This window comes from Rutidosis leptorrhynchoides, chromosome 5 (genome assembly GCF_046630445.1).
Source record: "Rutidosis leptorrhynchoides isolate AG116_Rl617_1_P2 chromosome 5, CSIRO_AGI_Rlap_v1, whole genome shotgun sequence".
NCBI lineage: Eukaryota > Viridiplantae > Streptophyta > Magnoliopsida > Asterales > Asteraceae > Rutidosis > Rutidosis leptorrhynchoides.
Window position 1 is genome coordinate 45,207,528 of NC_092337.1, and position 15,269 is coordinate 45,222,796.

The 15,269-nt window shown below is 31.7% G+C and overlaps 2 protein-coding genes across 3 annotated transcripts; one reads left to right on the forward strand and one right to left on the reverse strand.

Moving 5' to 3' along the window:
• The first annotated feature begins 9,498 nt into the window (after positions 1–9,498).
• LOC139846949 (phosphoenolpyruvate/phosphate translocator 1, chloroplastic-like) lies at positions 9,499–12,835 on the forward strand. 2 transcript variants are annotated; one of them, XM_071836531.1, is made up of 9 exons: positions 9,499–9,970; positions 10,999–11,121; positions 11,199–11,351; positions 11,450–11,535; positions 11,652–11,736; positions 11,833–11,958; positions 12,041–12,112; positions 12,203–12,332; positions 12,511–12,835. In XM_071836531.1, exons 1-9 carry the CDS (start codon positions 9,575–9,577, stop codon positions 12,579–12,581), a joined length of 1,242 nt encoding a protein of 413 aa, XP_071692632.1. In that variant the 5' UTR covers positions 9,499–9,574; the 3' UTR covers positions 12,582–12,835. The 2 variants fall into 2 exon arrangements, with proteins under 2 accessions (XP_071692632.1, XP_071692633.1); XM_071836532.1 differs by having other exon boundaries at positions 11,667–11,736.
• Positions 12,836–12,934: 99 nt separating this feature from the next.
• LOC139848578 (transcription factor MYB98-like) lies at positions 12,935–14,944 on the reverse strand. The gene is made up of 3 exons (XM_071838304.1): positions 14,433–14,944; positions 13,905–14,031; positions 12,935–13,531 (listed from the first exon to the last, which is right to left on the reverse strand). The coding sequence occupies exons 1-3, from the start codon at positions 14,942–14,944 to the stop codon at positions 12,935–12,937; spliced, it is 1,236 nt and encodes a 411-aa protein (XP_071694405.1).
• Between the last annotated feature and the right edge of the window lie 325 nt (positions 14,945–15,269).

Sequence of the window (15,269 nt, forward strand, 5' to 3'; positions counted from 1 at the left end):
GAAAGACTTCTAGGGAACCTGAGAATAAACATGCTAACAAGTGTTAACACAAAGGTTGGTGAGTTCATAGTTTTAATGTTTTGCATAATCTGTACATAAAGGTGGATCACAAGATTTCAGTTGTTTCATCCAGAAACGTTTATCAATAGATTATATAAAAGTGGATCACAAGATTTCAGTTGTTTCATCCAGAAACGTTTATCAATAGATTCTACATAACAGAGCACCCTGGTAACTAAACTTTAACGTTATAATGATAAATACCCCATTCGTTTTAATACACGCAAACCAACGTGTCCTAAACTCAAATAACACACGTCCGTTAAAAGGCTAGCGCTCTAGCTCGGACGGGGATGTCAAGCCCTATGGATCCATATACTGTTATTCGCGCCCACCAGTCCATATCCTATGTACTGGCAGCTACTAGTTACCAAAGCTAAGGGATTTTCGGTTCAAACTCAGTGTAGAACTAAGTATGTACTTGTATCCATTGCGTTTAAAATAAATTGCATGTATTCTCAGCCCAAAAATATATATTGCAAAAGCAATTAAAAAGGGAGCAATGAAACTCACCTTAGCAGCACATAAAGTCGTTCACCAAAATGTGATCGAAACTCGGATTACCAAATAACCGTAGATCTCAACCTAGAGAACATATGTTGGTCAATAAATGTCTATCAAGCTAGGTCAGGTCATAGTGTATAACAATCCTAATGCTCGAGATCGACATACAAAAGTTATCCAAAGTCGTTTCAAAAAGTCAATTTTGACAATAATTCAACAAAACGAGACGTGCCTTATATATGGATTCATTTACTTGGCTGGTAATATTCAAAAATCTAATTTATCATTCTTACAAACAAGTTTCAAAAGCAATTTCAATCAATGTCAATCATAATTCAGTTGATCATATCTTTTAATTCGTTCACCGAAATTACGCGATTACTAAATGAAAAGTTATTGATTTTTCGCCAGCTTTCCAAAAACATGCATATCATATACCTTTTATCAGTAATATATGTATTTACTTCGTGATTCATCATAGCTGTTTAACGACAAAATTTAGCATACAAGCATGCATAAATATATATACTCGAGCACTAGACATGGATACACAATTAATGTATAAAAGATAAAATATGAGTGCTTACGTATCAATATTGAGATTCAATATTGTAGGAAAGTACGTAGACGCAACAGAGATGATAAACACTAGATTTGATTCACAAATATACCCTCGAACATTACCCATAACCTCCTTGGCAATAACCCATAATTTCCTTAGCTCTATCCCGCTCAAAAACCCATTTGAAGGTGACACGCTCATAACCTCGTCGTAGTATTTTAGGTATATATACTACTAATAATAATATTATAATAAGATTAATAATATTAATAATATTAATCTTAATAATAATAATAATAATAATAATAATAATAATAATAATAATAATAATAATAATAATAATAATAATATAAAATAATAATAATAATAATAATATAAAAAAATAATAATACGGAGGAATGAATCGAGCTTTTATAGTATGTGGCATGCTACAGTACCTCATGCGATCGCATGAGTTTTAAGTGTTTTTGCCATGCGATCGCATGGCCGCCTTATCCGTTTTTGTTTGCTAGTTCGTCGACATCAAATAGTGTTTTACTGTAGCAAATAGTGTTTACTTTAGCAAATCACTGTAGCAAAGTCGTTTTCACTGTAGCAAATAGTGTTTCACTGTAGCAAATAGTGTTTTACTGCAGCAAATAGTGTTTTACTATAGCAAAGTCATTTTACTGTAGCAAATAGTATTTTACTGTAGGAAAGTTATTTTTACTTGTACATATATATATATATATATATATATATATATATATATATATATATATATATATATATATATATATATATACATACATATAATTGTTCATGAATCATCGAGAGCTGTCAAATGTAATAAAACAGTTCTAAAATTTTGAGATTCAACTTCATAGACTTTGCTTATCGTGTCGGAAACGTTAAATCATTTAAAGATAAAGTTTAAATTTGGTCAAAAATTTCCGGGTTGTCACAGTACCTACCCGTTAAAGAAATTTCGTCCCGAAATTTGAGTGAGGTCATCATGGCTGACAATAAAAATGTTTTCATGAAAAATATGAGTTGGTAAATAGAATTTTATCACCATTGAATAATACGGATAAAACAATCCGATTACTCGAAGCGTATGTGAGAAGTTATCGTAATAGAGTGAAATGGAGAATAGAGATTCGTCTTATCTCTTGATGTAGTAACGATTGATTTCAGGAATTTAAGGAATATAAAATCTTCATAATTTAAATAAGATTTGATTCTTCTGAATTTAAGGAAATTAGGATTTCCTTTGATTAAATGCGTAATCTGCCTCGATTGCTATGTCTGATATTTTGCTATAAATTAACCTCTTCCGTTTCATTTATTCTCACCACTCCTATAATCTTCTTTCTTATTTCATACTTACAAAAGATTTATGAAAATGCTTCATCCAGTTCTGATTCTTGATATTTTCTTGGCTATCATATCATTCATTCTTCTTTTTCATCTGCCACCAGAGGAAGTTATTTTCTTCTACCATTACCTTGGGTTTATAGTGTTTTTCATTCTCCCGTATCTTTATATTGCTATACGCATTGATATACACGGTTTGTAAATTTCGGGGTTGTTATCGGGCTTATATTTTCCTTCATATTTCGGAGCTTCATGCTTTCGTTTTCTCTTCCCGACTTTAAGTCAAGCGAATAATGGTCCAGAATTCGTTGGTATGAATTTCGAAATGAACATAATTACGGTTTCAATGTAGCACTGTAGCAAAATACGGTTTCACTGTAGCAAATAGTGTTTTACTGTAGCAAATAATGTTTTACTATAGCAAAGTCATTTTACTGTAGTAAATAGTGTTTTACTGTAGGAAAGTCATTTTACTTGTACATATATATATACATACATATAATTGTTCATGAATCATCGAGAGCTGTCAAATGTAATGAAACAGTTCTAAAATTTTGAGATTCAACTTCATAGACTTTGCTTATCGTGTCGGAAACGTTAAATCATTTAAAGATAAAGTTTAAATTTGGTCAAAAATTTCCGGATTGTCACACACTTGATCAACGTGATTATATTATAGTAAGTCATGCTGAGTTTCTAAATGGGATATGACGATTCACAGACCATACCGTCATTATGTGTCATGTTACACGACTCTGGTATTCTATTTAACCTCTAAGAATATCAAGAAAATATTTTCTTGATGATTCGGTCTTTTTTGGATATTCTGGTAATTTGATAAATCAAAATCGTGCCATTACAATTTCCTTCTTAGAACATTAACTATATTCATTTCAAAATCCATACCTACGAATTCTGGACCATTATTCGCTTGACTTGAAGTCGGGAAGAGGAGACAAAAGTATGGAATTCTTGGATATAAAAGAAAGTATAAAGCTCGACAACAACACATAAATTACAAACCGTGCATATCAATACGTATTGCCACGTAAAGGCACGGGAGAATTAAAATTACTATAACCCCAAGGTAATAGTAAAAATAAATAAAATCCTCCGGTGGTAGATGAAAGAGAAGAATGACAGATATGAAAGTTAGGAGTATATCAAGAACCAGAACTGGATGAAGCATACTGACGAATACTTTAAAGTATGAGTTGAGGGAGGAAGAATAGAAGGTGAGCTGTGGAAATAAAGAAACGAAGGGAGTGGATTTATAGCGAAAAATTTGACAGAGCAATCATAAACAAAGAAGATCCTAATTTTCTTAATTATCGAAGAATCAAATCTTATTACGAAGATTTTCTCTAAATCCCTTGAACTACGGAAATTAATCCTATCTACGTCAAAAGATATGACGAATCTACATTAATTCATTTCACTCTTTTGTGATAGCTTCACTTATACTCTTCGCGTAATCAAATTGTTTATTCCATATTACTTGATGATGATAAAACTCTAATTTTTAGCTCGTATGCGTCATGAAAACATACTTATTGTCAGCTATGACCATCCCAATCAAATTTCGGGACGAAATTTATTTAACGGGTAGGTACTGTGACAACCCGGAAATTTTCGACCAAATTTAAACTTAATCTTTATATGATTCCGACACGATAAGCAAAGTTTGTAATGTTGAGTCTCGAAAATTTTGGAACTATGTTCATACATTCAATTACCCTTTTGACTATGCTCAACTATTCACGAACAGATATATAAATGGATATGAATATATATATGTATATATATATATTATAACTTGAAAATGTTAACAAAGTATTAAATGTATAATATTTTAGATTAAACGTATTTGTCTCAATAGATGCTTAATATATTCATCTACGGAATTAGAAGATAATACCAACGATTAGATTAGCAGATATTTCAACAATTATAAATCCCGTAAGTATTGTGATAAGTCTTTGTTGAGAGGTCCACCTTGATTTAAGAAATCTTTCCTTTTTGACTGTATTTGATATATAAATAACTTGCAACTTGTATAGAAAAAGTATTTATATATATTGTATATATATATATATATATTAAGGTTCGAAATTATTTTTGTAAACAATAGTAACACCCATTTATTGTTCCGTTTGATAAATAAATATTATATACAAATTTATATTTTTCTAAACAAAAATATATATTTTACAATGTGATAATGCATCGAATTGAATTAGATATAAAACGTTTCAATATTATTAAATATATTTTAATAAACAACGAGGAGTTGATTTATAGAAGCAAATGACCAAATTACTAAAATGTATAAGTTATACTTTGAGTAATATAGTTTATTGATAATTTAAGATTATATTTTGACAAATGTATGAATCACGAAACGTAAAGTACAAGTTTTCTAAGCATACAAAAATGCATTCGAGAAACCGAAACTGAGACATTAGTCGAGCGTAAACGTACGAGTCATCTGACCAAAAATTAAAAGTCAACTATGCACCTAAATATAATATAATATATAATTAATTAATATAAATTATATATATATATATATATATATATATATATATATATATATATATATTATAAAAATATGTCGACAAACAAAACAACAACAAAATTGTGAGCTGGATTTTGGGGTCATACGATCGCGTGAGAAATAGGCATAAAACCCATGCGATCGTATGACAGTCAGGATTCAGAAACATTCTATAAATTGGCCAGTTTGCTCGACGTACACACACACACACACACACATATCCTATATGTTACTCCCTCTGTATTATATTATTATTATTATTATTATTATTATTATTATTAAGATTAATATTATTATTAATCTTATTATTATTATCAGTAGTATTAATATTATTTTTATTAGTATCATACATAAAATACTACGACGAGGTCATGTCCAAACGATTTCAAAAATGGTTTTCGAGTGAGTCAAAGCTAAGGAAGTTATGGGTATAGTTCGGGGGTATAGCTTGTGAGTCAAACCTAGTGTTTATCATCTCCGTAGCGTCTACGTACTTTCCAGCAATATTGAATCACAATATTGATACGTAAGCATTCATATCTTATCTTTTATATATTAATAGTGTATCCATGTCTAGTGCTCGAGTATATATGTTTATGCATGCTAGTATGCTTTAATTTTGTCGTTAGATAGTTTATGATGAATCACGAATTTGATACACATGCTACGGATATAAAGTATATGATATGCATGTTTTTGGAAAGCTGGCGAAAAATTATTAACTTTTCATTTAGAAATCGCGTGATTTCGATGAACGAATTAAAAGATATGGTCAACTGAATTATGTATAACGTTAATTGAAATTGTGTTTGAAACTGTAAATCAATATTTAAACAACTTGTCTATAAGATTGATAAATTGGATTTTTAGATATTAATAATCGAGTAAATGAATTTCTATATAAGACACGTCTCGTCTTGTTGAACAATTGTCAAAGTTGACTGTCTTATCATGTTTTAAAGCTTTATAAACACTATAATTTGATTTTTTCAAGTATTGGAAAAATATATGAAAATCATGTTCGATTGCCATGATAAGTCAAATATAATATAACTCCTGAAATAAATAATATTTCGAGTTTGATAAACTATAAATTCGTTCAATTATCAAGACTTATATTATGTTAATAAACATGTATAGATTTAAAGATCATATTGGGTCAGGTTGACTTTTGAGATGACTTTTGTTAACTTTTACATGTCGGTCTCGAGCATTAGGATTGTGATACACTATGACCAGACCTAATTTGTTAGACATGTATTGACCAACGTATGTTCTCTAGGTTGAGATCTACGGTTATTTTACATTTCGAGTTTCGGTCACATTTCGGTGAATGACCTTATGTGCTGCTAAGGTGAGTTTCATTTGCTCCCTTTTTAATTGCTTTTGTAATCTATATTTTTGGGATGAGAATACATGCACTTTATTTTAAACGCAATGGATACAAGTACATACTAAATTCTACACCGAGTTTGAACCAAAAATCCCTTAGCTTTGGTAACTAGTAACTGCCGGTTATAAGAACTGGTGGGCGCGAGTAGTTATATATGGATCCATAGGGCTTGACATCCCCGTCTATTCCAGGTATAGAAACCCTAGCCTGAACTATAAAACAGACGTATGCTATTTGAATTTAGTACACGTTGGTTTGCGTGTATTGTACATGTTGGTTGCATGTATGTTAAAACAGGGGTACTTATTATATAGACGTTAAAGTTTAGTTACGAGGGTGCTCAATCTTGTAGAATATTTTGATAAACGTTTCGGATGAAACAACTGAAATTTTGTGATCCACCTTTATATACAGATTATGCGCAACATTAAAACTATGAACTCACCAACCTTTGTGTTGACATTTTTTTTTAACATGTTTATTCTCAGGTTTCTAGAAGTCTTCCGCTGTTTGCTTATACGTTATACAAGCTATGTGAATGGAGTCATACATGCTTTATTCGAGAAAACTTTGCATTCACAAAATCATCACCATGTATCTTATTTTGACTGCATTGTCAATTGATGTAGTATTGTAAACTATTATTTACGGTGATTGTCTATATGTAGAAATCATCATATGTCAAAGACCTTGGAATTACATATTCATTTATGGTGTGCCTTTTCAAAAGAATGCAATGTTTATAAAACGTATCATATAGAGGTCCAAACCTCACTATGAAATCGATGAATGATGTATTCGTCCAAAGGGATTTGGACGGGTCATCACAAAACCCCTCCCCCACAACGCGATGTGCAGAAGGCACCATTGGGTGAACTTCAAGGGTTAAGGGGCAACCTTGTTTGCAATGTTGCACCCTATGGAGTCAAACTTTTGACTTCTCGCTGAGAGAGGCAGACCACTCGTGCATTATTACTTTACATATTATTATTAATGTCCTTTTTAGTCAATTTAAAATAATAAACTCCAGCTCCAACTAATTTACCAAAGACTTAAGAAAAATTATAAGCTCCAGCTTCCGACTTCAAAAATAAGTCCGCACTCCAACTCCAGCTATAAGCTTCATCTAGTTTCGTCTACACACTCTAAGAGTTTTGCTAACGTATGCCCCATAACATACCTTAAACAACATTTATTGAGTTGATATTTAGTTAAATATTAGAATTTGTAATTAATGAATGTGTAAAAGTGATAATTATTAGTCAGTATTAAATGCAGATAATAAAATTCATGGTTGCTGAGAAAAAATTAGCAACCTAAGGATATAAAGATATGCTTAGATTGTTGGTGAGGATTGAGATATCTTATACCTAGAGAAAGAAGGGTTAGGTGAAAGTTTGGTGAAGGAGCTAAAAAGTGAATTTGGAAAGATGTATTATACACACACGTGTAAAACAATGTAATTCAACTTCTAATCTAATACGTAGTAATTCTAATGATTGACTCAATATTTATCATTGAACGATGTAGCTATTCAGATTTATTTTCAGATATATAGAAGTAAAATATATTTATATTGTTTAAATATTTAATTTGTTTCAAATAAATTTACCCTTAACTATTGCAGTATATGTAAACTTTAATTATTTATGTATATGTATTTTTTTAACAACAAAATGCAGTGTTTTATACGCTTTCGAATCCGAAATTGAAATTTCAGATGTTAAAAATTATTTGAAATTTAACACCAATTTTTTCAATGTAGTATCCGAAAATCTCAAATATCTAAATACATATTAAAAGATTCAAATTTCTAAATTTTCAAATAAGACTTTCGTGTAACATATTCATATACATATATTTGAACACCCCTAGTTTTGCCATTCGTTTTTCGTCTAAGTTATTACTCTTATTTTCGGATATATGCAACTAAACATCCATAAACTTTAATTTAGTATAAATCAACACAAAGTGATATAAACGTTCGCAATTTCAAAACTTTCAACCCTCCTTAATGGTTTTTTTTTTTTTTTTTTTTTTTTTTTTTTGAAAAGCAAGTTGTCGCCATTATTCAGAGGGCTATTAATCACCTTCGCAATCATTTGCCACGCACGCACACACTTTTAGGAGGAAATCCGGATCGCATTCCAGGACCCGATCCTTAAAACATCTCGAGGGTCAGACAGATCGGGTTTGAATCCTGAATGGATTCGGGCAAAAACTCCCCATCGGGGTCAATCCGGAGCTCCATATTTTAAGTAGATTAATTAAGAGAATGAGCTGAGCGAGGCTCGAACTAATAACTTCAACCCCAACCCAAACACAAGTAATGTACTACCATCATAATCCCAAACCAACATCATTTCATTATTTGTATGACAGAAAAACATTTTGCTAATCATCCTCACTATCACTCAATGAATTATTAGAATTTCCTCCAATGTTATCATTTTTGTCATCACAAACTTTAACTTAGCTTACTAACCAAAAAAAAAAAAAATCCTTAATCATCATTACTAGTACTGCCACATTTCATAAATAACTTATTACAAATGAGTCACGGTCTTTCCACCTTTATTTTTTGATAAAGCTGACATAAATGTATATTAATATTAGAGAAATTTCTTAAAAATGTCAATAATACGCATCATCCTTGTACATAGCGACTATATGTTACATTCGAAAATAGTGATTATCAAGTTGTACAATCATTTTAAGCGTGTTAATGACAACCCTTATATATGTGATTCGAAAAATTCTAACATTTGTCAAAAACGATTATACATATTCCCATTACAAATATGTATTTTTTTTCTCAACAATGAAAGACCCTTAAAAGCATAGCAGATAGTTGGCAAATCTGATATCCCAAGAATATTCCAATAAAAAAACAAAGACAAAATTATAAAAAAATGAAAAAATGAATTATGTATTATTATTATTTATTAATTTATTAATATTTAATATTAATCATTAATCATTAATTAAAATTAAAATAATAAAATAGGAACTCACACTTTAAAACCTTCCCACTGTTCTCCTTCGTATACACCATTTCAAGCATTGGCGGAGCTTCCAAACACTCCCATTTTCACCAACCCCCCAACTCCTTCAATCTCCAGATCTCACAAAAATTCAAAAAATGCAGACAGCTTCATTCAATCTCACCAATTCAATTCCAAATCTCAAACCTCGTAATCACAGATTAAACCCTACCTATCTACCTGTTCCATTAAAACCTTCTATCAATTTTGGCTCCGTTGCAATCAATGGTGCTGTATCTACTCGTAGATTGCCTTTTTTATGTTGTTCTTCTTCTTCAACACCTAGGAAATTAGGCGATTGGATTTCAACTCCTACGCCGATTCCGATACGTGAGTCCGATGGTCTCGAGGTTAAAGCGGCGTCGGCTGATAGCGTCGACGGCGGTGATGCGGCGGTGGTTGCGAAGTCGAAACTGTGGGAGACGCTTATGCTTGGATCTCTGTTTGGACTTTGGTACCTGTTTAATATCTACTTTAATATCTATAACAAACAGGTAGGTTTATGCTCTTTTTCATTTCATTTTTTGTGTATATATGTATTTACATATAGTTGTATAGGCTTATATACATGTTACATACAATCATTTGTAAATCATACAGGGGAAACAACTTGTGCTAACTGCTAAGTGCCTGATTATGTTCATGTATAGTATTGTGAATTGTATAAGGTTAATAATCTTAAGATGTATTTATTTTTTCTCAATTTTATTTTTCCAACTTTAAGAATTTCATTAAACCTTCAGTTATTGTTATTGCAAGTATTAATGTATATGATGACTAGTTAACTTGTAAACCGGTGACGTGACACTAAGTGTGCGTTTGTTTACCTCTTAATTGAATGGTTTAGCGTTGAATGTTATTCAACATTCAGCGCATTTGTTTCTGACTTCTGAATGACAAATGGTGTTGAATGGTTTTAGTATTCAGTTTCAGTGCTGAACCATTAAGAGCCGGAAGTATCTCTTAACCAGTAAGCACCAAATGTTTTTGTAATATGCTTTTTAAATTATGTCAAGAACATTTATTAAACAACTATATTGTTATTTTTTATTCATGTCAAGGGTTAATATGGTAATTTTTACATCATTCGCATTATACGCTCAATGATTATCAAACATTTATTTTCATTTAGGATCAACTTCATTCAGAACCTTTGAATCATTCAAATTATGAACCATTTAACGCTAAATCATTCAGTTTTATCAAACGCACCCAATTGTGTGATAACTTATATGGCTGCCAGTCTGCCACTAATGTCTACCTGATGATGACGTCATCTGATACTTAGAATAGTTTAGTAGTAATTGAAAGCTTGATATTTACTACTGAAACTTTTGAAGTTGCACATATGCAAAAAAATATAGATATGTTAACGTATGAACTATGAAGCAAAAAAATACATTGAGGAAATAGATGAATTGAAGTTTTGATATAACAGAATGTGAATTTTTTTTCTTTTCTTAGGTTATTTTAGTTTTTACTTGAAAAGTAACTGTGAAATTTGGTGATTATGATGTTGTAGGTTTTGAAAGTGTTTCCAAATCCAATAACTGTGACTACAGTTCAGTTTGCTGTGGGGAGTGTTCTTGTGTTTTTTATGTGGACGCTAAATATTCACAAACGACCGAAGATTAGTGGCGCGCAGGTATTTGTCATGTTATGAAGAAATTCTGTTACTTTGTACAGCCTCATTTTTTATACTAATTAGTTGTTGAATTTCAGCTTCTAGCAATTTTACCGTTGGCTATGGTGCACACTTTAGGGAATCTTTTCACGAACATGAGTCTTGGAAAAGTTGCCGTGTCGTTTACTCACACAATCAAAGCTATGGAGCCTTTTTTCTCGGTTGTACTATCTGCTATGTTTCTAGGAGAGGTATATTTTTATATCTAAATTATATATACTCTTGGTGTTTTGTGTTAATAATTTTATTTTTTTAAGTACACTTTATTGCTAATCATTGTAATCTACAGATGCCAACACCGTGGGTGGTTACATCCCTTTTACCGATTGCTGGTGGAGTGGCGCTTGCTTCAATGACTGAAGCTTCATTCAATTGGTGGGCCCCGGAAACATATACTTTTTACTTCATACCTTGTCGTTTGCATTATTATATGTTTTAAGTTTTACTTCCAACTTTGGAAATGTGCTTTTTCTAATTGCATATGTAAACAGGGCTGGATTTTGGAGTGCAATGGCATCCAATTTGTCAAACCAATCGCGTAATGTCCTCAGCAAGAAATTTATGGTTAAGAAAGAGGTACCTTTGAGCATTCTACTTCTATCTAAACGCACTTGTTTATTACCTTAGAAATCGGTGCTTGGTTAGTAACGTTTTATATTTATATTTATACAGGAATCATTGGACAACATTACACTCTTCTCAATTATAACAATTATGTCATTTTTCTTGTTGGCCCCTGTTACTCTCTTCACTGAAGGAGTGAGGGTGACCCCTGCATACCTTACAGCTGCTGTGAGTAACTCTTATAATCATTAAATTGTTTTAACATTTTTTTTTTAAAGATTTTTGGCAATAATTTTTTTTTGCTGATTGATCTTTACAGGGATTGAATGTTAAAGAAGTGTACATTAGGTCTATTATTGCTGCTATCTGCTTCCATGCTTATCAGCAGGTAACTTTATGCATTATATGATGAAATGAGAGCGTTTTCTCTTTTAAATATCAATGCTGATATAGTGTTGTGTATCTATTCGTTGTGCAGGTTTCATATATGATTTTGCAAAGGGTATCTCCAGTTACACACTCTGTTGGCAACTGCGTGAAACGTGTGGTGGTGATTGTGACCTCCGTTTTGTTCTTCAGAACACCTGTTTCACCTATCAACTCCATAGGTAAAGTTTCAAGTCGAACAGTTTGTCATCACTTTGTATGTTTTTAAAGGTCACAGTTCAACCCATTTATAAGCAAATCAGCCGATTTGGTTACACCTCTCACGGGTAAAATGGGTAAAACAAGTCAAAAGTTGTCCAATGCATAAATACACAATTTTTAATACATATCAACTTTCAGGGACTGGAGTGGCCCTTGCTGGAGTATTCCTTTACTCACAGGTGAAGCGATTAAAGCCCAAGAAGGCTTGAAGCTGTTCTAAATCACATGCTTAAACGGAGATTTTGGGTAATAGTTTGTGTATTTTAGACAAATCTTTACAATTCGCATTGTTCAAATTTACTGGTTGTTCTTTTTTGGGTTTCGGGACTTTACTCGTACGGATGCTGTGTACTCGCTCATTATTTGCTCTTGAATTTAGATTGCCTACAAGCTTAACAAACTACCATTTCCAAACCACCATGTGCATTCATCATTCATCATTTATCATTTATTTCTATTATAACGTATAAAAATTAAGTCTTTATTCTCTCTTTTTTTAGATACTCATTTATTCCCTTTTTTAAGGTACCCAGAGTTTTTCTTATAATCTCATTATTAGTATCTAAAGGTTAACTTGTGAAATCATCTCCATAAGATCCATCTCTTTCTTCACTTCGCCCTGCAAATACGAATCTGCTTCACCAACTTCGTTATTTGAAGGCAAATCATCAAACAATGAGTCAACATTATCATCCCATTCAAGCAACAACTTTTCATCCATGGCAAATTCTGTCACCTCGTTAAAATCAAAATCCGCCACCGAATAAGATGGTTTAACTCCACCAATAGCGTGATTGTTGCTACTTGTTGAGTCCATAGCAAATTTCAGTACCGCGTTAAAATCAAAATTTCCTTGGTCCGCAACTGAATCTGATGGTTTAGCCACTGCCAATGTGTGATCATTATTACGGTTCGAATTCATTCTTCCCCTTGGTAGATTCAAGCTCTTAATATAGTTTTGAAGAATAGGACTTGGTTTTGGCCATTTTGATCGGCATTTTCGCCTTGTGTATTGCCTTCTTTTTGTTGCGTTCCAATGGTTTTTTGTTGAGTTTTCGGTTCTTCCAGGGAGTTTCTTTGCTATTTCCGACCATTTGTTTCCCACTTCCGCATGAGCTGCAATCAGTATCCGATCTTCTTCCTCCGTCCAGAAATCCTTCTGCGAATCATTTTTTTCAATATATAAATTAATATAACAAATGGTCAAATGAGTGCTTATAAAAATTGCAGAGAAACTAAACATATATGTTAACTTTCAGTTTATATAGTCTAACCCCATAATTTATTTTCAATATTTCAGAATCCTACTATAATTTATTTCTTACTCTTGTCATGTAAAACACATTCTAAGGAAGTAGGTTACAATTAGACTTAAATAACTGGCTTTAAGACTATCAGTATAAACTGTTTATTCCAAAAGCATAACATAAAATGAAAACATATGTTAAATATTTATGTATATTTACTGTATTTATATTTATATAAACACATATAAAATTTTTGTTGTCACTAAATATAAAAAGCAAATTAACCTTGATGTCAGGCCTAAGATGATTGTGCCATCTTTCCCTGCACTGCTTGCCAATTCTTCCTTTCAACATCTGGGCAATATATGACCATTTTCTCACTCCATATCTCTCCACCATTTCTTTCAAAATCCTGTATGTTTGCTCACATTTAATCACAATAGTGTATGTATTATGCATGTATACGAAAACAAATCATGAATGAAGAAAAAAAAAAAAAAAAATTCTGCTGATTAACAAAGTTTTCATCTTTTCGGTGTGATGGTTTTTTACGTCTTCTTTAAGCAACATTGTCTCGATAAATTGACATACAAAATTTTTGTTAAGATTTTTTTTTCTAGGAAAGACTTGGAAAGCTGAATTTAAAGCCATTAGACACTAACAATTAACAAAGATCTGAAGACACTTAAGGTTGCGGTATTGTATTATGAAAGTTACAAGTGTATGAACAAGGCACTACTAAATGTTTTTTTTGAATCCATTTGTTATATTGTGAGATTATAGTTATGTGAAATAAAGAGACTAGTATATTACCTATCTTCTTCTTTTGTCCATTGACCTTTAGCTGAATTTGCATTATTTTTCCCTTTGCATGGCTTTCTATTACCTTTCTTGATTCCATTATCAGCAGTAATACATGATCCTTCATCCGGCACAAAGTAACTCATCGGCTTTGGATTTTGAATCGGGCATTCCACAAGTTGACTTAAACGGGTTGAAAATTCCGCTTGGTTCCAACCCAATAAACTTTTGTTCTGGTTGTATGAATTCACCACTATTCCACCATCATTCACATGTTGAAAAGTAGGCTTAAACTCATATAAATCAACATCATTCGTGCCCAACCCATATGACAATGGGCCAAATGGGTCGTATCCTCCAACATGAGTGGTGTAATCCGGGTCAAAAGATGAACTTGTGTGTGAAAGATTGTCTAGTTGGTGTAAATCTTGAAAGACTCCTGTTGTGTCCATTGGAAACTCATTTATGAATTCAAATTCATGTTCGAATTCGGATAACAAGTGATATTTAGAAGTAAGATCCATTGAAAGGATTCTAAAGAACACAAAGCTTATAAGAGTGATGGAGTCTTGTCTCTTTTATCTTAAAATTGCTATTGCTATTTATTTAGTTTTTGTTGTCATTTAATGGTTAAGCAATTAATCAAGGGGAAGCAATTAATGATTTTTAAAGTAATCCAATGGTTAGGATTTGTTTATGACCGAACATTAAAATTGGTCAAAAGAACTATAAACCTTTTATTGAAGACCAAATGCCATATATGAACATGGTATCATCGATTTATTGATGCATTTTATGTAATTAATTGGAAAACTGAAGTGTCCTATATGACTTCAATACCTTTTAAAT